At 29.2% G+C, this 22,256-nt stretch overlaps 3 protein-coding genes across 4 annotated transcripts; 2 read left to right on the forward strand and 1 right to left on the reverse strand.

The window, feature by feature from the left end:
• Positions 1-2,869: 2,869 nt before the first annotated feature.
• LOC117231819 (RNA-binding protein 25) lies at positions 2,870-12,294 on the reverse strand. Of its 2 annotated transcripts, none has more exons than XM_033490649.1 (12): positions 12,096-12,294; positions 11,430-11,572; positions 10,265-10,589; positions 9,989-10,183; positions 9,793-9,908; positions 5,693-5,904; positions 4,983-5,601; positions 4,428-4,845; positions 4,133-4,354; positions 3,485-3,660; positions 3,272-3,418; positions 2,870-3,192 (listed from the first exon to the last, which is right to left on the reverse strand). In XM_033490649.1, exons 2-12 carry the CDS (start codon positions 11,535-11,537, stop codon positions 3,100-3,102), a joined length of 2,631 nt encoding a protein of 876 aa, XP_033346540.1. In that variant the 5' UTR covers positions 11,538-11,572; positions 12,096-12,294; the 3' UTR covers positions 2,870-3,099. The 2 variants fall into 2 exon arrangements, with proteins under 2 accessions (XP_033346540.1, XP_033346538.1); XM_033490647.1 differs by having other exon boundaries at positions 10,265-10,619.
• A 938-nt stretch (positions 12,295-13,232) lies between these two features.
• Positions 13,233-17,066, forward strand: LOC117231826 (serine/threonine-protein kinase VRK1-like). The gene is made up of 10 exons (XM_033490658.1): positions 13,233-13,452; positions 14,505-14,675; positions 14,835-14,960; positions 15,032-15,228; positions 15,306-15,549; positions 15,630-15,830; positions 15,999-16,222; positions 16,294-16,544; positions 16,604-16,737; positions 16,824-17,066. Exons 2-10 carry the CDS (start codon positions 14,510-14,512, stop codon positions 16,889-16,891), a joined length of 1,611 nt encoding a protein of 536 aa, XP_033346549.1. The 5' UTR covers positions 13,233-13,452; positions 14,505-14,509; the 3' UTR covers positions 16,892-17,066.
• A 2,058-nt stretch (positions 17,067-19,124) lies between these two features.
• On the forward strand, positions 19,125-22,221 carry LOC117231821 (ephrin type-A receptor 3-like). Its single transcript, XM_033490652.1, has 4 exons — positions 19,125-19,680; positions 19,783-19,937; positions 20,009-21,747; positions 21,836-22,221. The coding sequence occupies exons 1-4, from the start codon at positions 19,514-19,516 to the stop codon at positions 21,902-21,904; spliced, it is 2,130 nt and encodes a 709-aa protein (XP_033346543.1). The 5' UTR covers positions 19,125-19,513; the 3' UTR covers positions 21,905-22,221.
• Positions 22,222-22,256: the final 35 nt, after the last annotated feature.

Consider the following 22,256-nt stretch of genomic DNA (forward strand, 5'->3'; position numbering starts at 1 on the left):
CGTGTTAACGCGCTGACGATTAATTTCGACAGACATAATTTCCTGTCTTCCTGAATGGAATCTCTTAAGGGAATTTCTCTTCCTCGTTTGTATCTTCCTGAAACGTTAGGTTAACGTGGCGTGTACGAGGCCGCTTGATTCCTGTTTTGATGGTTGAGCCAGACAACTTCTTTCATATCGCGATGAACTGTTTCAAATAATATTTACACCCTTTTCAGCTGGTTAATTCACAAATTATTTTCGTTCATTATTTAAGTCCCATCTTGTTACTCGACGTCGTTATTGCGTTATATATATTAGTGTTAAGAGTAAGAATTAATTTCTTCTGCAGAGTTTCTATACTATATAATGGGAATTTTCATCGTGCCGTAAAATTAAGCGACAGATCTGTAAACATTTAACTAGAAGCTCTTCCAAAATCACCAACAAAATTCATTAAACCGGAGCGTCTTCAAATCTAATGTGGATGTGGTACCAACACAATAGTCTAGCGTATAATGCAATTGTTGCAGGTAATGTGCTTTGTACAGTATACCATAGTCATTGAATTGGCCGTGGTAAACCGAGAGCTTGCTCTGCTCGTTTTCCTATCCCCCTCCTCTCCACGCTGTTTACCCAGATATTACAACACACTAGAAAATATGAAGCGACGAATTATTAATACAAATCCTCCTCAAGATCTAGAACGTATATATAATATATAAAATGCTTAAATTTTATGCTCCAACGTAACTAAAATATTAAATCTAATATTTATTAAAGTGAAATACTTCAATTACAATAGAAATGAAACGGTATTTGTAAAACAGTATTATTTTGAATCCGATGAAATTCAAAATGTTCGAATAAGTTGTGATTGTTCAATAAATAATCAAGAAAATTGGCAAAACTGCTAAAAATTAATGATATTAAACTTGATAGTATAAAAATATCAAATAATAACGAAGAAACGACATTTAAATAAAACTCTTAAAAAATTCAATCATGGTAACGTATTTATATGATTTATCCAGCAGATATAATGTGATTGTCAATTGTCTGCCTTTCAAATCATCAATCCACACTATTCTTATCGTATCCAGAATGCATTTCGTGCACAAAAGCATTGTCCCTCGACGACGGGAAAAAATTGGTCACAGCCAGTCGTGCATCAGTAAGACTGCGTCGAGGCCGCTTTAAAAGGAAACACGCGTGTATTTCACCGAGGCTCGTGTGTATAAATACATAAGAAAAAGGCAGGAAAAAGAGGTGGTGACGAGAAGACTGACTGGTACATAATCGCGTCGCGACAAAGAATCCATAAAAGGTTGGGCTGCTGCGTTTTTCGTATAGTACCGAAGAGAAGAGAAAAGAGGAAAAGAGAAGAGAGGAGAGCGAGAGAGCGACTCTAAGCTGAGCCGTACTCGGGTTCCCGTGAACACAATAATGCTCCGCTATTAACCGAGAGCTTGTATTAAGCCCTCGAAAAAAGCTTTCATGCACTTAACGACAAATAATATGAGAAGTGGTACTACGCAGCCGGGACACCCGTCTCGCCGACTTTCTACTACAGATTTCACGCACTCGCCTTCGGTACCTACAAAATAGAATTCGTAATTGTTTCTACCAGTTTTCTTTTTTGATGAAACCCACCGTTTTCTTTTCTTGCTTTTAATTCGATCTGGCAATCTTCCTTGATTTTTAAAATCACTTGTTATACATTTCTTATTTTTGACAACCGCAAACATGAAATCTTCTAATTGGAATTACAGATTTTATTCAAATTTAATGCATTTAACAGAAAATATCTTAAACAATGTAAATTTTGTAGGCTGATCCATTAAATCTAATACGTGTAACTTGGGAGCTTTGCACAGATAGAGCTGAATAGAAGAGCTATAAAACGTAAAAATAATGCGTTCTAAGTGAAGTTAGAAACTTTATCTATACTTTTAGGCGCCCGAAATCTTCAGCAATTAGTAGTGTTGTTCCAAATTATATAATGTTATTCTATTCTATATAATGTTATTAAAAGCTGTTGTTCTAGCAAATATAAAATTAAAATTTACGCAAATCGATGTCTTAGAATTTATTAACAATTATTCACATTAAGAAACTGAAATATGATGAATTAACATTAACATAATACAATAGGATATAATAAATTGGGATTAAAAAATTATTGGATCTTAGCTTTTTAATTAGATTAAGAAAATTAATAAAACTACAACATAATGTAAAAGAGATAAAAAGCACAGATACGTTTATTATTTAATTAATACAATAATAGTTTAATATATTTGAACCTTATCGTAGTAATTTTCCAGTTTTCTTAAATATTTCTTACTGCTACTTACCTCCTTCAAAAAAATGTGTTTCATACATACCACCTCGTATTAATAATTTCAATACAAATTTATAACTTTCCTTCATTTATATTACAGTAAAAACAATTGTTTTAAATATCATAATCCTTGTTCAGTAGAAGCTATCACTATTCATTTTTTAGTAACTAGTTTAACGTCAAACTATTCTGACACAAACCAAAGAAGTATTAACAGAAAACAGAAAACTTACGTGTGTATAGCGCACGCGCGCGTGTAGTATATAATGATAATGATGATGATGATGATGATAATAATAATAATAGTAATAATAATAATATATAATAATATATATTATATATGTACACATATGATAACATCAGTTGTTTTTACTGTATCTATGTACAAATTTTGAAAAAATTATTTGTAAATGATGAAATTATATAATCATTAAAATTAAATCCATCAAGCTTCTTGAAAAATGTAAAAAATCTATCATTTATAAACATGTTGAAACTCTCTTTAAAACTACGAATAAACAAATTTGGAAAGACACAACCCAAATATTATAAATCGTAATTACAATTTGTATTTAACATTTCAAGTGCTACACATTTAGTTTACCTATCAATCGAGCAACATTGTGTTTTTCGTTTAGCGAAAGATCCTACAAATTATATATAAGTAATCATGTATTAAGGTACATAACCTAAATAGTACATTTTTTAACCAAAGGAATTTGATGTGTAGTATAAATTTTTAAGTCGATTAGTACTTTTTTGAATTGGTATTTCATTTATTTAACTAAGCCCATTTTTTTAGCTTCCACTTCGTAAATTAATAACCTCCACATTTTGACAACAAAAACTTCTGCTTCTTCGTCCAATACCTACAACGTATGATATTATAAAATCAATAACAAAAATATTATATAAATAATAAATAATAATAAAATAAAAATTATTTACCATCTGTACATCATCAAGTATGCCCTGAGGCGAGCTGCCGGCCATTACTTTGCTACAAATAAAATCTACCAATGTAGGTTCAGGCTCTCCAATGTATTCAATAATCTTTTTATTAATCCACGGCCTTATCCTCTTTTCCATTAATGTCTATAAAAATAACAAAAATTGATGAAAAATTAATTCATAAATATTCATTCATAATATATATCTTACATTATCTATTACTGCCCAATCAAGTTGATAGCCAAACAAAGCATTTTTATCTGTAGGTATTTTGTCAATGAGGGATTTTATGTGCTTTCTTTTCTCTTCTTGACTTTTTGTACTTTCTTCTTTTCCAGCTTTAGGAGCTTCTTCGTTAGATTTTTTCTTTTTCTCCTCACCATAATCTAGAATAGAATTCATATAAAAATCGTATATTATTGTAATATCGTGGACGAGAGGCCTAAGAGATATCGGGCGAACCATAAACAATGTCGCGAGAAAGCCTAAGTGTCGACAGGCCAATGTATCGTCGATCCTTCAATCGAATAGTTACGCGGAAAAGGCCTGCGTGACCCTAGCTACGAGCGATCAGTGTTAATTGAGAAGTCATAGAATGTGAATCGAGAAGTCAGAGAGTGCGAATTGCGTTGTCGAGAGAATGTGGTCCACGTGAGAGAGAGTGTTGGAACCGTGGTGACGAGAGTTGCAAATTAACTATTTAGTTGTCTTAATTATAGCACGTTATTGTATTTAGTTCACGTTAAACAACCATCGTTTCCTGTTTAACCAACACCTGTTTAATTCATTTTAAATAAACTAATTGTAGTAAGATCCTACATTATCTAAACGAAAAATATATTTATACTTTTTAATTACCTAAAGGAACTAGTTTACGCTTCTTTGCGTTATTAGCACCATCGTCATCATCGTCATTATTAAATACGTCTTTAACATCGATCCGACCTTTCTTTTTATTCTGATTCGTTTGTTGCGTACTAACATTAATAGCCGTGCTTGGACTAGCAGGAGTTTTATTACCGATACCATGATCACCTCCACGATTGCCTCCGCTTCCCATAGCGAATGGCACAAAGTTACCTGTAATAAAAGTAAAATGTGGCACACAAATAGAGCATTTGTATAAGTTAAATAAATCACATCGTTTACTCACTACTACCAGTTTTTTCTGGTTCGCTAACGAGAGACATACGCGAATCTTCATCTAATGTGGGTGGAATGGACTGAACTGGTGTTGTTACTGTTTGATTAGAAGGTGACGATCTTGTACCCTTTACACTTTCTCTATCTGTTTCTATAACTTCTTCAGTTTCTTCGCCATCACGATGATGATTCTGATGATGACGATGATGTCTTCGATGATGGTGGTGATGCCGCGGTGGTGTTCTAGATGGTGCCTCTGACTGAGAAACATCATCAAATTGCACACATTCGTCACTATCACTTTCAATTGGTTCAGTTTCTATGGGCGGCATAACTTCTTTTTCCTTTTTCACCATTTTTTCATCCTCTTCGTCTATTATCGTGATAACCGGTTTAGGCTTATACTGTTCCTCCCGTTCAGCTTTTAACTGAAATAAGCAATATCTTCATGTAGAAGGAATAGTCTACATACAACGAAAGATAAATGCATATTACATATCTTAATAAAAATCAATATTATAATTAGTCATAAACCAAAATATCACATTATTTAGGAACATTTTACCCTTTCAAACTCAGCCGCTGGATCTGGATGAGAAGCGTCAGCATAAAGTTTATCGCGAAGGCGTTGAAGCTCTTGACGCTCGGCACAACGATCCCGCGAATCAGCTTCTGCTTCCAGTGCTCTCTCTTCTAGACGACGTGAAAGTTCTTTACCTTTATAATATTTAGCGTCGTCTCTTTCATCATCATAGTCTTCGAGAAATTCTTTCAAGCGTTTTGCTTCCCTTTCTCTCGCTTCCCGTTTTGCTCTGCGTTTCTCCGCTTCTTTCTCGTATTCCTTTTGTTTTCGACGTTCCCGTGTCTCCCATGCCCTCAAACGCTCTTGATAAGCTGCTTCTTTTTCTCTCGCTCTTCTTTCGTTTTTTTTCCTCTCCTTCGCCTCTTCCTCTTCCTCCCTTTCACGCATAATTTCTCTTTCAGTTTTCCGTGCTTCTTCTCTTTCACGTTCTCTTTCTCGTTCCCTGTCCCTTTCCCTTTCTCTATCTCTTTCACGTTCTCTTTCCCGCTCTCTTTCGCGGTCACGGTCTCTTTCTCGTTCTCTTTCTCTATCTCTTTCTCGATCTCTATCTCTATCACGATCTCTGTCGCTTCTCTGACGATCCCTCTCTCGTTCCTTAGATCTTAAGAAAAATAGAAAATACTTACAATAAATTTTATATTGTAAATTAATGAATTTTTAAACACTTTCCGGAAATTGTTAAATGTTAATACCTAGATTTAGACCGCCTTTTGTCTCTTCTACTACTTCCGGTACTACTACTGCGACCTTTATGAGACGTGGGACTACCAGGATCGCCGTCTTGATCGTCTTTAGTGTTACTGCCATCACGCCTGTCTCGTCGCTCTTTTTCACGTTTCTCCCGTTCTTCTTTCTCAACAGCTTCTTTCTTCCGTTTAACTTGAGCCTTCTCCTCCTCCTGCTTCTATAAAAAACAAAAATAAAAAAATAGGTGAGACCAAATACTCAAAGCAAACTTATCAGGCTGTGATAATAAAACGCAAAAACTAGCAATCGTATATCCTCCTCAGTTATAAAAATTAAAGGGTAGAGAAAGGTTACTGTAAGTGTAAAGTTAGTTAATGAATATAAAAGTGGTAAAATATCACTACACTATAACAGTGCAGTATTATCATTTCTTTTCTTGAATTCAAAATATAGATGCCCTGATACATACAAAATATTTGCACAAACAATCGATATTATTTAAAAAGTAATATTATACGAATCTTTATATCAACAAAATGATTACTTGAAATAAATACTTCAAAAAGAAGTCTTAATTCGTTATGAAAATTCTTTTAAAAAAATATTTTTAACATTTTGTATATTTTTTAAACATTTACATTTTGTATACAAATTTTACTTTAATTTTAGTATCTCTAACATTACAAAGATTGCAATGTTGAACGATTACTAGTTGTACAAAAATTAATCACATATCAAGTATCATAATTCTGTTCATCTCAATATAGTATACTCACTCCTCTGGAGTATGCTCGCTCAGCAGCATCTTACACGAAATCTTGTTTACATATCAATTACCTAAGTGCAGGTATAAATTTTGGAAACAAGCATAAGAAATTTCTTAAGCTCTACTTAAATTAAGAATACCTTAATGCTAACAGACGCATTGTAGAGGCCACCCAATGTACTTACAACATTGCAAATGTGCCTGTAAATCAATAGTGTCTAAAGCTATATAAGTCTAAGAGTTGAAAGGGGTGATATTTAGATTTCTTGTCAATATTCAATAATTATTAGAAAGTATTATACCAATCAGAAGCGGAGTCATCACGAAGAAGGGATTCCACCAAAACACCTTTCATTTTTGCCAAGAAACTGTCACACGTCTGTCAACTGTGTTTTCTTCTGGCTATGCAGTTGATGCAGCAAACTGTTGGATATCAAATGCACAATAGTTTGCCCACCCTTATCGTCCCGTATTATCAACGTAACGTCTTAGAAATAAATTAATATGGTTCATCCTTACTTGATATAATAATAACAATAATGGGTTACTGCTTGGAGAGTCCTAAATCATAGACTCTAATGAATATTACTTTCTAGTGACAAAAAATTATGAAACCTAACGCTGCTTATTCCTTCCTGCTTATGACATTGTTAATAAACCCTATATAAAGCTATCAGTGGACTATGCTATATAAGAAAAAACATATTCAAAATTATGAACTGCTTTCTCTTAGTTTTCAAAATTAAATATCCATACAATAACCCATAGTATTTTAATCTAATAAGGATAGAGTAACTGAGTGCATAAAAGTAGATGCACATATGAGGAAAAAAACAGACTGTTGAAACATGAAATATCAGTGGTCATAGGTATTCAGATGGGCAGTTCACTAACAAAACTACAAGAACCGAATGGTTGTGTTGGCTCATGGTTGTGGAGTTTACTCACGGTGTGAAGTTGACTTGGTCAGTCAGTGTGGTGGTACCGGAGAATGGAGGACGCACCTAGGTACTACATGTCTGATCGAGACGCTGACAGAAGCTGTTTACACAAAATAAAGACAACAACTGAACAGTCGCCATTGTGAAGACAAAATCATTTCATTGTGTGTAGGATTCAGAAAGTCTCGATCCTATTAATAATCTATCTAAGAATATATTATAAAATATGTCAGCGTCAAATTTCTTTGTTCAATGTATAACATTTTTTACCGATCCTAAACAATGTGTAAAAACAAATGGAATGGCACTTTGCTGATCTTCTATATATCCGTACTAAACTGCTAGACATTAATACAAATATAAAAATAAATTGTAATTATCTTTCATGAAAAACAAATAATACAACAATCTTAATTAATTTTATAGTCTCACTCAATGAAAAATTGAATAATCAAATTTTCTAGGAATATAGTAATCTATAATTATTAATTTAGTATTATTTTTTAAACTTATTCATGTCAATCTCATATAAAGTAATTCTTTTGCTAATTGACTCAAAGAATATATAATCCTCATAGTGATTGACAGCACTGCCATTGAATCAATTAATGAGAGAATCATCTGTGTTATAGAGAACCTTTTTATTACAATTTCAGCTATATAATTATAATGTTGCATTTACTTTAAAATATTACTAAAGCCTTCCAACTCTTTATCCTTTATTATTTTGCATTCTATAATACCATTACACAAGTTCTTCATTTTTTAAAACTATAAGAATTGATTTTGTAATGTAATTTCTTTAAAACTAAACATCATATTATATAAAAATACATTGCATTTTTATAACAATATTGGTGCCAGCAGTTTAGCACAATAACTATAGAAACAGGTAAAGAAATTTGATTATATGGAATAACTTGTATTTAAAATACAATAGCATTAATGCTATTAATATAATGCAGAATTGTATGCGATGAATTAAGAAAATGGAGTTTCAATAGAAACAGATTTATTGGCTACATGATGTCAGCATGTTGTAGAGTTACGAGATTCTCCCGTCTTAATATTGCACATTTCTTGTTTTTTCATGTTTTGTTGGTTGGATATACTCTGACTTACCGACGAGGCTGCAGCTGCCTGCGAAAATACGAGGGATGTGCTGTGATTGACTCCCTTCAGAGCCAATGAGTGAGTGAAAGAGTGGTCCCCACACACAGCATTCCTAGGCGTGTGCGTTTGCTGTGTGCGACGCACGCTGCCTGTTATTATAATTATAGCAACGAGTCACGGCTCCAATTTTTTAGAGCTAACATAGCACACACGCACTTTATCACAATATACTTAAAAGCTAAAGTTTACAACTATACACTTGTAATCCTCTTTTGCCTGCCCAAATGCATTTAATTTTCTATATAAATATGTTGCGAGTTCGATCAATAGTTGTCTAACATGAAACATAGATATAATCAAATGCATAAAACGTGTATAAACGTTTATAATACATATTTACAATGCATTTCATTATAGTATTTAAAGCATAAAAACATCTAAATATTTGTCACATACAAATTGTAACTTAGTAACAATACAATCATTTAAAAATGAATTAAACACAATTCATGAATTCACTAGTCATTGATATAATCAAAAAGTATTATAAACTTGTTAAACTTAGTACAAACTCTTCACAACTATAATTTAAAAACACATTTTTTTTATTAAATATATAGTTTTTAAAAAAAGTTAGTATATTTCATGTTTTCCTATTTGTAAAGTGATTCATTTTATTTCTTTATTTGAAAAACGAAAAAGAATATTCATATCATGTTTTTTAAAGATAATAGAATAAATACTACAAAGTATTACAAACATATTCTTAATCATTTGCACAAAACAGAAACAGATAAATATTATCTTCATAACACTTACATATTAAATGCAGAAAAAAATAAAAGCTCTATAGTAATATAATATATTGCAGTTAAAATTTTACTTTCAAAGATATGATTCTTTCTAGCAAAAAATTTAAGAAATTAAATATGCTGTCTATCATATACACAGAAGAATGTATAACAAACACTATTGTCCATTAAAATAATTTATATTAGTTAATATAGTTTTTCGCATAAAATAATTCTTTTTAGAGAAGATTACAATATATTATAGAATAATGTTTATAATGCTTCGTAAAAAATTCACATAATCGACACTAACAATTTTACAATAATTGTTAGCATTCTTATACCTAAACTTTTGCAAAGTTTTTACCCAATCCTATTAGACCACAATTCATAATACCTTCTAATATCTTGGTATATCATATCCGACCAAAAAGAAGGGCAGAAAAGTAGGAATGACATAACAAGATTTCTAAAATAATTATGAAAATAATTACCTTCATAACCTCCCTGAATTTTCCAATTTCTCGTGTAATCAAGTCTCTTTTACTTTCTTCTATTTCTGCATCATCCAGGTTCAAAGACTTAGCAACCATTTTTATTTGATGTTCTTCTATAACATATAATTAAAGAATATTTGTTAGTTCTCCAATTTAATTCAATACATTACTATGAATAGAATTAGTACACTACCAGGAGCAGCTTGAGCCATTTCTAAATCAGCGGCATGTTCAGCTATAATTTGATTAATACGTGCTAGTGCATCTGCATCCACTACTCTCATACCCTCATCCATGTAATCTTCACCTTCTTCTCCTTCTGCCCCTTCAATTGATGTTTCATCTTGTAGAGGCGATTGGCCTCCTCTTAATTTTTTCCTTCTTTCTGCTATTATACACAAAGAAGTAACAAATCAAAATAAATGATTAATATGTATATATGTAAATACTGCAAGTATTTTAAATTTACCTTTGAACTGATCCAAAACGACTTTAGCTTTTGCATCAACTTTGACAACAAGCTTCTTTGTACCTATTTCCATGTCATGAAGTAATCTAACTGCTCTAAGACCTGCATCAGGACCTGCATATTCGCAAAATCCAAATGCTTGAACTCTCTTCCATGAAAGCACATGACCACATGCACCCAAAATATGTCGAATCATCACATCAGGTGCTCTTTCCATAATGTTACCAATGAATACGGTAACTGGCGGACCAGATTCTCTTTCACGACGACGATTATTGTCATGACGATTTTGGTTACGTGCATACCGAACAGCTGGAGCTGAGGTCTGCATCGCAGATACGGGTGTTGGAATCATCTATGTTTTATAAATGGTAGTATTCTTAATAATGCACATCTCTACTCATGCAGTCCAGAATCTCCCCTCCCCCTAATAGTATGTTAACCTTTTTCCTTGTATTATATTTTATTATAAAGGTAAGACATGCATATATCAAATAAAAAGAACTTAAGATGAAAATTTGTGCCAGAAAACATAACTTTTAGAAGACGTCTCATACAATAATCCTATAGCATAAATAGTTAAGTAATATGCATTCCATTCATAGTGTAATTTAAATACAGGATGTTAATACATTATACAAAACAACTGCATTAACATATAGAAAAATGTTTAATTATGATATAATCAGTGATGTTTAAATTAATAAAATCAAACATTACATGCTTTTGATTTTTCTTTTACAGTAACTAAAGATGCGTATTATTTTTCTTTTAACATTTCTGGCACTTGAATATATTACTTTTTATCTTTTATTTAAAAAACAAATAGATTATATAAAGTAATTACATTATTACGAATTAAATAATACATCAATTTTTAATTAATATTTTAATTATTTAATATATAATCGCTATCATTTGAAATGAATAAGAAAAATGACACATTAAAATATTAGGAGATTAATCTAACAAAGAAATTATATTAAGTTACATTACTTTGTATTAGAGTTTTAGTTAATAAAATAATTAGTTTCTTTATTGAAACCATTGAAAATTTTATTGACAGCAAGTGCAAACGATTGGTAACAGGAGATCATAAATTTACCAACAGCATACAAAACAAACATGCCCAAATTTTAGAATATTTAATTTTATATTTACTTACATGTGCCATAGGCATTACACCACCAATTATTGGTGGAGGTGCACCAACCATGTAAGGCATTGGTGGCATGCCTGGTATTCCCATTGGGGGCTGACCAGGGTAAGACATTTCTTATTTTAAATAATACTATGGCAGTGTTCTCACTAAAATATGTAATACAGTTATTTAGTGGAAGTAATATATAAAAGATATAGTTTTATTTCAACATAGAACTTTTATTAATACTGATATATATATATATATATATTATTATAATCCATACTTACAATTATTAGATTTAAAAAAAAAATTTAATGATTGCAAATAAATGAAATCTAATGTCTGTAAGTTGTATTATGTAGTTACAAAAACATATTTTAATCATATTGTACTTGAAATATTTAAAAAATTGACATTAAATAACCTTTGATACATAACAATCTTCTTAAGCACACTTTCTTGAGATATAATAAAATACAAGTATGAATTTAATACTCTAGTAATCAATATTACAAAACAAATATTCGAACTATGCATAGACATATAAACATTACTCAACATGTAAGTTTGCTGTGTGAAAACATGTTTTTCATAGTAATAGTTATAGATATCAGAGAAGACTCTAATGGATGCTTTGGTATTCTAACCATTAAAATGATCTCAACAAAGAACCAATACTGTACTTACATAATATATTTGAAAATAGAAATAAAGCATCAACCATCATTTAACAAATATTTACGTCATTTTAATAGGACTCTAAAGCTAAAGGAATATTACAATAAACACACGAACTGAAACTTCCACTTTCACAAGCCGTCAGCTAGTAATTACTTCTTTTCGTCCATTACGGCTTCATGCGCTGATTGCTTCTAGAAGGCTATGGTTGATGTTACATTTCTCATGGGTTCGAAGACTCATCGTAAAAGAACCAAGCTACATATGCAGCAACTTACGACTTCCACTCTGTAATTTATTGAATTTTTGATAGAACATATTAAAACAAAACAAATTAATATTAAATATTTTAAATTGTATACAATTATATCATTTCCTCAGTAGAGCAGCATTTAGTTTTAATTTTAATTTCAATTTTCATTTTCATTATCATATTTTGTTGTACGAGAGACACCATTAAAATGGTATGAAACAAATCTATGTTTAAATAAATTAATGCCAGAAAAACCGGTTTACTTACACATTAAATTGTATTATAATTATATAATTTTTACATATAATTCTTTACAATATTGTTTTACAGATCTACAAAATATTTAGAATTGTGTTGTAATCCTTTTTTTTCATCGTACTTTTCATTATTTACTTAATAACCTTTATACTGAAAATGTAAAAAATAATTACGAAAACATTGAACAGCATTACTAGATATTTAAATAAACATTTTTATACAAAATCAATTAAGGAAATTAATTAAAATACATTTGACATTTTTCATTTATATAGATAAAATTTATATAAATTTGTAATATTCAATGGTCATCTAAGCTTGTAGATGTTACCAGATGCTACCAATGATAATATTATTACGTTAGAAAAAAATACATTAAAAAATATATGTATGTAAGAAAATTCATTAATTCTCTTTTCTCTAGGCATTACATTTTTAAAAGTGAACTATCTATAACATAGTAAATCAATTATTAAAACGGATGCTATTAATAAAAATGAAATATTATGTAACAATCATAACTCATCATGTTAGATTAAAATATTGGAAATATAATAGACAATATAGTGGACAGTAAAATAATATAGCGGGTTTTTTATTGTCAATATTAGCGTTATTTAAATGCTTAGTCAAGAAGATATAAATTTAAGGACGCCCTCTTCAGTTGATCGGTTTCCGTTAAACTCCTTAGTTCATGAAATGGCAGTGTGGTGTATTCTTACTCTAGGTGAAATCTTTCTGGAGGATAGTCAGAGTTTCAAAACACAAAAAAGAAATACTTTAAATTATTAAAGATTCCGATGTGCTAAACAATTAAAGAGATTTTGTGCGATGTCCTTTAATCCGTCTTCTAAGGTATACAAGCTAAAATGAAAGAGTATTTCATGCTTTTTATTAGTTAATTATTTTAGTTGACAGTTGAACATGGAATCCTTAAAATTATATTTTTTTGTTTAATTTACACAAATAGGAAGTAATATTTTGAAAACCAAGGTAGCGAGTTATATATGAACTCTTGGGAAAGTACTAGAAAAAGCGAAGACAATTTTTATGATAATATTTACGTAATTTGTATTTATTAGAAACCTTATTAGGTAGTATTTAAATAATGCATTTTCTACTGCATCAGTGACGACTGTTGTACAAAAATATAGAAAACACATTTCTACTTTTTTCATCACTACTATTGTACTGTAGTATTGAATTATAAAATTAATTATTATATAGTAATGCATATCTATCTATCAAATTATTATTTTATTTAATTAAAGGGATAAATAAGATAAATTTAATTACATTTATAATACAAAATGGAATTGTTTACAGTATAGGTTATACATATTCAAATATTAATTTGAATAAAATGTATTTTTATTTTAGCGTAAAAGTTTAAAGATTTTCATGTTGTAATTTCATAACATATATTAAAATCTTCTATTCAGTTTAAATATATATATAAAAATAATAATTTTATATGTTTCAGTGCATAAATATATAACTTTTCTTTTGTATAATTAACAATGTGTATACATAATCAAAAAATAATCAAAAGGATTATGTATTTATATATAAACTCATTGCATTCAACCAGATTATACTTATTTTTTATTCCTTATTTATATTGAACATTTCTACTATTGTATTCATAACAAATATAAAATTTAAATATAGGTTAAAATATAATTTATTTTATATAATGTTTTAATTCATATAAAAAGCAATTATTTGCAGTTATATGATCATTTTATAATTTTATATATAGAAGAATTTTCTTGTGAAATTATATAGAATTTATAATAAACTATAATATTGTCCAATCTTTTATTCTTAATAAATAGTTAATATTTCCATCATAGTATAGTGTACAAGTTAATAGAATGTTGAATTTTATATAAATAACTATATAGCGATAATGGCACCAAGACGAGGTGAAGAGATACCTGTTAAAAGAGTAGCAGCATTAGGTTGCAAATTACCTGATCAATTGCCAGCTGGGGAAATATTAACAGATATTACTCAAAACAAATGGAAACTAGGACATGCAATAGGATACGGTGGATTTGGTGATATATACTTAGGTAGTATTCATTACTTAAATACCGTTTGATTGAAATAAAATTAGTGCCAACCACGATCAAACAAACAGAAACATATTTTTAATAAATTATTTAAATGTTGTATTCACTATTTCATTATCTGTTGCTATTAATATTAAATTTAAAAATTTTACATTACAGCATCAAATGACATTAATGCTCCAATTGGACAAGATGCAAAGTATGTGATAAAAATTGAACCACATAATAACGGTCCACTATTTGTTGAAATGAATTTTTATATAAGAGCAGCTCGTAAACATATGAGTAAGTAACTTAGTTGTATATAACATATATAATCTATGTTTCATATATATCTCCATTATTATGAATTTTAGTTGATACCTGGTGCAAGTCACAAGGAAAAAGACGAATAGGTGTTCCAACATATGAGGGATCTGGTTCTCACATATATCGAGGGCAAAAGTATAGATTTTTAGTAATTCCAAGATATGGCATTGATATTGGAAAATTGTTTATATCAAATGGGAGAAAATTACCAATTAAACTTGTTAACAGGCTAGCTGTTCAAATGGTACTTTACTATAAAAATAGAAAATTTAGAAATTAGTTAATAATTTTGTAATTTCATTATTTTTCACATTTTTATAGTTAGATGCACTTGAGTATATTCACAGTCAAGGATATGCTCATGCAGATGTTAAAGGATCCAATATTTTGTTGTCCTTAAGTGCAGAAGATATAACAACAAAAAAATTTCAAGCTTATTTGGTTGATTATGGATTAGCTTATCGTTTTCGTACAAGCGCAGGTGTACATAAGCCATTTGTTCATGATGAAAGAAGAGCTCATGAAGGAACATTAGAATTCACATCAAGAGATGCACATCATGGAAGTGAGTTTTATAAATTTGTTATATTTCATTTTTTACAACATAATTACACTTCAGTTTATTACAAATTGATATTACTGTAGCACACTCAAGAAGAGGAGATTTAGAAACATTAGGGTACAATATACTACAATGGTTGTGTGGCAAATTACCTTGGGAAAAGGAAGATAATAGTGTAACATCAGCAATGGATCCAGAAGAAGTCCATGCACAAAAAGAAATTTTACTTTCAAATTTATCATTATTTATGCATAAATGTTTTCCTTATAAAAAAGAACCACCTGGTAAGTTATTGTACTTTGTATATCAATATTTCAAATATTTTTAAATATGAAAAATAATGTAAACCCATTCTACTTTAATTAGACAAATTGCTACTTTAAAAATATTCATGACTGATATATTTAATAGATTTTTAAAATTAAATATTAATATTTAATATTTTTTACCAGCTGCCATTATGGAGTATATGAAATATATTACTGAATTGGGATTTGAAACTAAACCTAACTATTCCTATCTACGTAGTTTATTTCAGTCTGGTTCTAGGCAAAAAAATGATGTTCCTACATGTTTGCACCCTTTAAGAGAATCTAATGAAAATATTTCTTATCCCATGTCTTTCAAACGACCGTACTTACGAGAAAGGAAACCTTGTAGACCTGTAAATGGCGAGGTATACTTTTACATTCTTTATTAGTATTAAATCTTATTTCATAATAAAATAATATGCATTATTATTTTTAGATACGCATAACTCGAAATACACAACCTAAATATCCAGTTGAACGAAAAGAATTTTGTTGGGAAGCAGTGCTAGCGCTTCATCCTGATAAGCTCGCAAAAATTAGTCTACAAACTCCACCTTCACCACTTACACCACCTCCTTCTCCGCCTCCTCCATCCTTGCCTACATATGCCATGTTAAGCGTAATTCAGAGAATGAAAGAGAAACAATCAGGCGCATTTCGACATAAATCTTTACCAAAAACATTAGAGTGAGTATATTTAAATTATATACAATAACAGTGTAAAATAATTCTTTTTTTTTAAACAGAGATCCTAAAACAAAGTGGATGACACCAGCTATGGAACAAATAGTTCAATTAAAAAAGAAAAATTCCTTGACAACGCTTTCTTTAGCGAAGGTTTCACCACGTGTGACACGCTCCCGAGGGGCTCAATTAAAACGTAAGATATTTCTCAAATTTTTCTTATTTATGTAACTGTACTTTTATATATCTACGTTTTTTAATTCATTATATATGATCTATTAGGACTTGGAAATAAAAAATCTTACAAACAAATACAAAGCAGCAAAAGAAAAAAAGGTCCCTCAACATGAGTATGACAAACTTTGCTAAATATTATACGTTTTCATTCCTTGAACAATGGAATCACAAACGAGTTATCTAAATAATGAATGAATTAAGTATTATTTCCTATTAATTCATTTAGATTTTGTAAGAATATACTCTTGATTAAACTCCTGTTTAAAGGACAAAATTTCATTTATTAGGAATGTCTCAGGTGTATTTAGAGCACCAACTTTTGTAAGACTGCTTATATATCATGATTTATTGTTTAACAAACTATATATTAATATAAGATTTTTTTTTTAGTAACTATATCTCGAACAAATGATTATAAATAATTCAGTGGACACTTAAAAAAAATTACATTGCTTCCTTTAAGAACATAATTTCAATACAATTCAAAGAAGACTTGCTAACAGGCACAATAATGAGAAATCGTTACGTTTGCATATAAAAAGTATGCAATTTAATGTCATAATAAACAAGTGATCTGAATGTTGCATCGAAAACACATTTCATCAACTTTTAAGAATTATTTGTTTATTTTATAAAATGAGTCAATAGCACGATATGCTGAATAGATAATGTCAATATTTCATTAAGTTGCTTTATTAAAATAAGGTATAGCTTTAGTGTTTAAATTATATTTAATCTTTTTTTTTTTATTGCTATAATTATTTTGTAAGTTATAAATGACTGTGAGTAAACTATTTTATTATATTCGGACATTGCTAAAGTAATCTAATACTTTGATTTTGTGAGCCAGTCCTAAATGAATTAGTCCTAATTCTCATAAAAATATAGAGGTTAATTTATTAGCAAAAATTACGTAAAAGATTTCTTCGAAGTATCACGATATATATTCAAGCATAGAATCCCTAAATATTGTCTATAATATAAACGAAGCTGTAGTATACTTTGAAATAATACAATTAAAAGTAGTGAAATGTAGGTAAAAATAATACAACTGTAAACTGTTATTAATTCTCAGTATTAAGCCATTAAATGCTTACATATGATTAAAATATAACAGTTTATATTTGTTATTATAGTTATACAATATATCAACAGGAATGCGTGTGTAGTATAAATAATATAACTAATATTTTTATTTGGTTCTAGATTTTATATATGTACAACATGTAACTAGAAAATACACAGTTATGCTTCTAATATGTTGCAATATCTCATGTAATATTATTTTGTCATTTTTTAGTAGAACTTAATCAAACTTGTATTGATTCAGATCTAATATTTACATAACATTGTTACATGAAATACAATTGATACTTGTATATATTTATATCATAAGAGCCATGTATAGATGGAACTGTCGATTTATTTACAGTAAATTTGTGATAACTAATTTGTATTTTTTTAAGTTACATGTACCTGTGCCAGAAAAGCAGTGTTGTTAAAGACTTAAAAGTGTATTGTAATTAAATAAATACATGTGCATTTGTAATCTTTTTTATAATGCTAGTATTTCATCATATTCTGATTTATTATATGTCACTAATGTAAGATACCTGACATGAGCTTTTTTTATTTTCATGAATATTATTCTAATTTAGTTATAGAATATGTGATTAAACATTTGTTATATTAAGCAAACATTACATATATATTTATTAACAGCACTGCACAAGATTCTTAAAGTATTGTCAACAAGATTATTATAAAAAGAATATAATAAAATTTACTTGCTAATTTGTATTGCATTCTAATCAGGACGATTACTAATAGTATGAATGAATAATAAATAAATAGCAAAAATAATGCATATATACCAGGTATAGAATTTAATTATATGTGTATGTTATCATACATTTTATATATTATTGTATATTATATTTGAAAAAATATAAAATGTAGTATATAAAATATATTGTTTAAATAAATTTATTTAATTATCTTTTATTTATAGTTACATACTTATTAGTTAATGATTAATATTATTATTGGTAAGATAAGATATTAAAATTATTTTTTGATGTGATATGATTACATTAAATGGAAGGAAATTTATTGTACTTTGTCACTATATAAAATTTATGACTATTTTAATGAAATTATACTCAACTTTTTACTTTAAAAGATCAAAGTATAAAATTATTATAAGTATCAAAATGAAATAAAGAAAAGGTGTCCAAAGATTTTGTAAAGAATAAATATTAAATACAAAAATGACACGATATTTAAAACTAATATCTAATATGTATGCTATTACAATATCATTTTAAATTTTAAATATTACTAGCGCCACAAGCGAATGAACATTAATCATAATCATAGTAATGGGTATAGGTAGTAAATAAGTATACGTACTTAGATGCTACCACACCCGTGAAATATTTTGTGACTTTTAATATCTTACTCAGTATAAAGATTCTTAAAAGTTGTCACTAATAATAAAAATGATAAAAAACCAAAGACTATATTGTTTTATCTTAATAATTACGAAGAATAAGGATCAGTGCACAGTTAACCTTATTTCTTCGTTTTAAATATAATGTCACCATTCGTTTAGTGATTCAGATTTAAACTATTCTGAAAGAACGTCACACTAATATCTGCAATGTACTTACAATTAGTAGTATAAATAAAAATTGAATTATAGGAATTGTATTTATAAAACATTACAATATATAATGATAATATTATTTCTACTTTTCTATTTCTGTGATCATATACTTAGCCAAAAATATGAGGGTTGTTTTCGAAGTTCCGCGTTGGATCCCGATTTACCAACCTTAATATTAAATCATGCTAATACACCTACAGAATGTATCAAAGAATGTCGTTCACGTTATTATATGTAAGTTATTGTTGTAATATTACTATAACGTTTGTTACAAATGTTATAATATTTAATATTTTTAAAGTAAAATTTAATATTAATTCACATTAAAATTAATAGGTTTGCAGGATTAATGAATGGTCAACAATGCTTTTGTGGTAGTAGGTACGGTAGGAGAGGTATATCTACTTCTTGTACTTTTCTTTGTATTGCTGATCAGAACAATTATTGTGGTAGTCAAGATGCAATGAGTATTTATTCGACTGGACAAACAGGTATATTTTTTAAAAATACTATGTACTTTCATTCTATTTTGATATTTATAAACTTAAAAACATATATCCAGGTCCTAGTCCACCAAGGAGTGCACAAATAATTCACAATGGATTTAATAATTTACAAATTACATGGGAACCGCCTAATATCAGAAATGGAAATATTACATCTTATACTTTAAAGGCAGTGGTTGTTGAAACATTTGCTTCAAATTTAGTACCAGCCGTAGAAAGTCAGATTCAAGGAGGAGCTTCAAATAGTACCATTTTACAAGGCTTACAACCAGGCACAAAGTATAATGTATCAATCACTGCTGCAAACACCCAAACAGATAGTGAACCTACATATATTTTAGGATGGACTTTAATAGGACCACCTAATAAGCCAATAATGCCAAAAGTAATAGAACAAACAAGTACCACAATAACTGTTTTATTATCAGAGGGAAGTAGTGAATATGGTCCTGTTAGTACCTACCAAGTATTTGTTTGTCAACCTGGTACAATACCTCCATCAGGTCCTAATGTAACTTATTACAATTATGAAACATCAATACAGCAAAGTCTAGGATATTATATTACTGGAGAATTTGAATCTTCAGAATTTTACAAATATACAAAATTTATAGTAGGAGATGGAAAAATGATTGGCGCATATTATAATGCACCATTAAATACTCAAGTAATGCCACAAATAGGCTTAACAGTAGTTTCTAAATTTCAAAGACAAGTGCAGTATGCTTATTCAGATCTAATTAATAAGCTGACAATTTATAATGAAAGTGGAAATAACAGTCTAAATTTGACAATTTTTATACTATGTATTGCAATTGCTGTTTTGGGAACGTTACTTATAGTTTCAATAATACTTTATTTAACATTGCAAGAACGCCATGAAAAGTTTCGGATAAGGAAACTTCCAGAGCAACAAGAACTTACATTGCAAGGTCCATTGTACGAAGTTGACAATTTAGCATATATTCCAGAGGATGTACCTGAAAGGGTAAATCATTATCAAGAACTGAAAAAGAAGGTATGGATTATACCACAAAACTTACTGACGATTAATGACACTACAATACGTAGAGGGCGATTTGGGACAGTACATACAGGTGTTATTCAAAAAAATGACAAATCTTGTAGTGTAGCTGTTCATAGTATAGCTGACAAATTATTGAAAGTATCTGACAAAAGACATATGTTACGAGAACTAGATGTTTGTATTAAAGCATCTCCTATGAAATATCTTGCAGATCTTATAGGAACATGTGAAACTCATGATACATTACACGTTGTACTTGAATTACCACCTCAGACATTAAAAAATTGTCTATTAGCTGCCAGATCTGGGAACACATTTCCTGTTGAACATATTCTACCTATAGGATCTATGATAGCATCTGCTTTACAACATCTTGAAAATTATAAAATTATACATGAATATCTTTGTGCACGTAGTGTAGGTCTCTCAAATGAATGGATACCTAAACTAATGGGACATGGAATATCCAAGTATGCTTTAGAAGATATAAAATATACTCGATGGATGTCTGTTGAGTGCCTTGGTAATAGAAAAAAACACCAACCAGCAGTAGTCTGGGCTTTTGGTGTACTTTTGTGGGAAATGCTTAGTATGGGTGGTACACCATATTCTAATTTTTCGCTTGATAGTGAAGTGGAAGAAGCAATTGAGCAAGGAGTTAGATTACCACAACTACCAGATACTCCTGATCCACTTCACGAAGTTATGTTATCTTGCTGGAATATGGAAAGTCAGGAAAGACCAACATTTGCAGAATTAATAAGATTGGTAGGAATTATGCTTCATTTTATTTTAAATGCATAGAAATAAAATATTTTCTATTTCTTGGTCTGACTATCCCATTTTGCATTTTCAGGAAACCTTAAGCATTTGTCCAGTCACTGCAATTACTGAACCATATATCCCAGAATTAGAATTAAATTAATATCATTAATAAATAAGTGTTCATATTCATGCATTTACGTGACATTATATATTGTATATAACAATTTTGTTAAATATCTTTAAAACCTATTTTTATGTGTTCTAAAGTTACCGTTGCATGTAATTTGTGTATACTAGATTTTATATTTTTTTTATAACTTTTTTATACTATAGATTTTTATTTTATACTTCCGCATTTTTTTCTTATAAAACAAAGTATTATAGAAGTATTATTAATACCTTTCCGTCCACTGAAGTGAAATCGAAAAAACGTACGATTTTCATAAAATATAAATTTCTACTTAAAATATAATATAACACAAAGTATTCCTACTTTAAACTTTAAACACTCA

This window comes from Bombus vosnesenskii, unplaced genomic scaffold (assembly GCF_011952255.1).
Source record: "Bombus vosnesenskii isolate JDL3184/JDL3185 unplaced genomic scaffold, Bvos_JDL3184-5_v1.1 scf7180000013274, whole genome shotgun sequence".
NCBI classification, from domain to species: Eukaryota; Metazoa; Arthropoda; class Insecta; order Hymenoptera; family Apidae; genus Bombus; species Bombus vosnesenskii.

Excerpts from the sequence above, each read along its gene's own strand:
- LOC117231819 (XM_033490647.1), bottom strand. The coding sequence starts at position 11,537 with ATGTCTTACCCTGGTCAGCCCCCAATGGGAATACCAGGCATGCCACCA. Across the intron at positions 10,184-10,264 it reads CGTTTTGGATCAGTTCAAAG|CAGAAAGAAGGAAAAAATTA; the intron begins GTAAATTTAAAA and ends TGTGTATAATAG. Across the intron at positions 3,661-4,132 it reads GCGTAAACTAGTTCCTTTAG|ATTATGGTGAGGAGAAAAAG; the intron begins GTAATTAAAAAG and ends ATTCTATTCTAG.
- LOC117231826 (XM_033490658.1), top strand. The coding sequence starts at position 14,510 with ATGGCACCAAGACGAGGTGAAGAGATACCTGTTAAAAGAGTAGCAGCA. Across the intron at positions 14,961-15,031 it reads AGCAGCTCGTAAACATATGA|TTGATACCTGGTGCAAGTCA; the intron begins GTAAGTAACTTA and ends TATGAATTTTAG. Across the intron at positions 16,223-16,293 it reads GTAGACCTGTAAATGGCGAG|ATACGCATAACTCGAAATAC; the intron begins GTATACTTTTAC and ends TATTATTTTTAG.
- LOC117231821 (XM_033490652.1), top strand. The coding sequence starts at position 19,514 with ATGATAATATTATTTCTACTTTTCTATTTCTGTGATCATATACTTAGC. Across the intron at positions 19,681-19,782 it reads TGTCGTTCACGTTATTATAT|GTTTGCAGGATTAATGAATG; the intron begins GTAAGTTATTGT and ends TAAAATTAATAG. Across the intron at positions 21,748-21,835 it reads TTGCAGAATTAATAAGATTG|GAAACCTTAAGCATTTGTCC; the intron begins GTAGGAATTATG and ends TTGCATTTTCAG.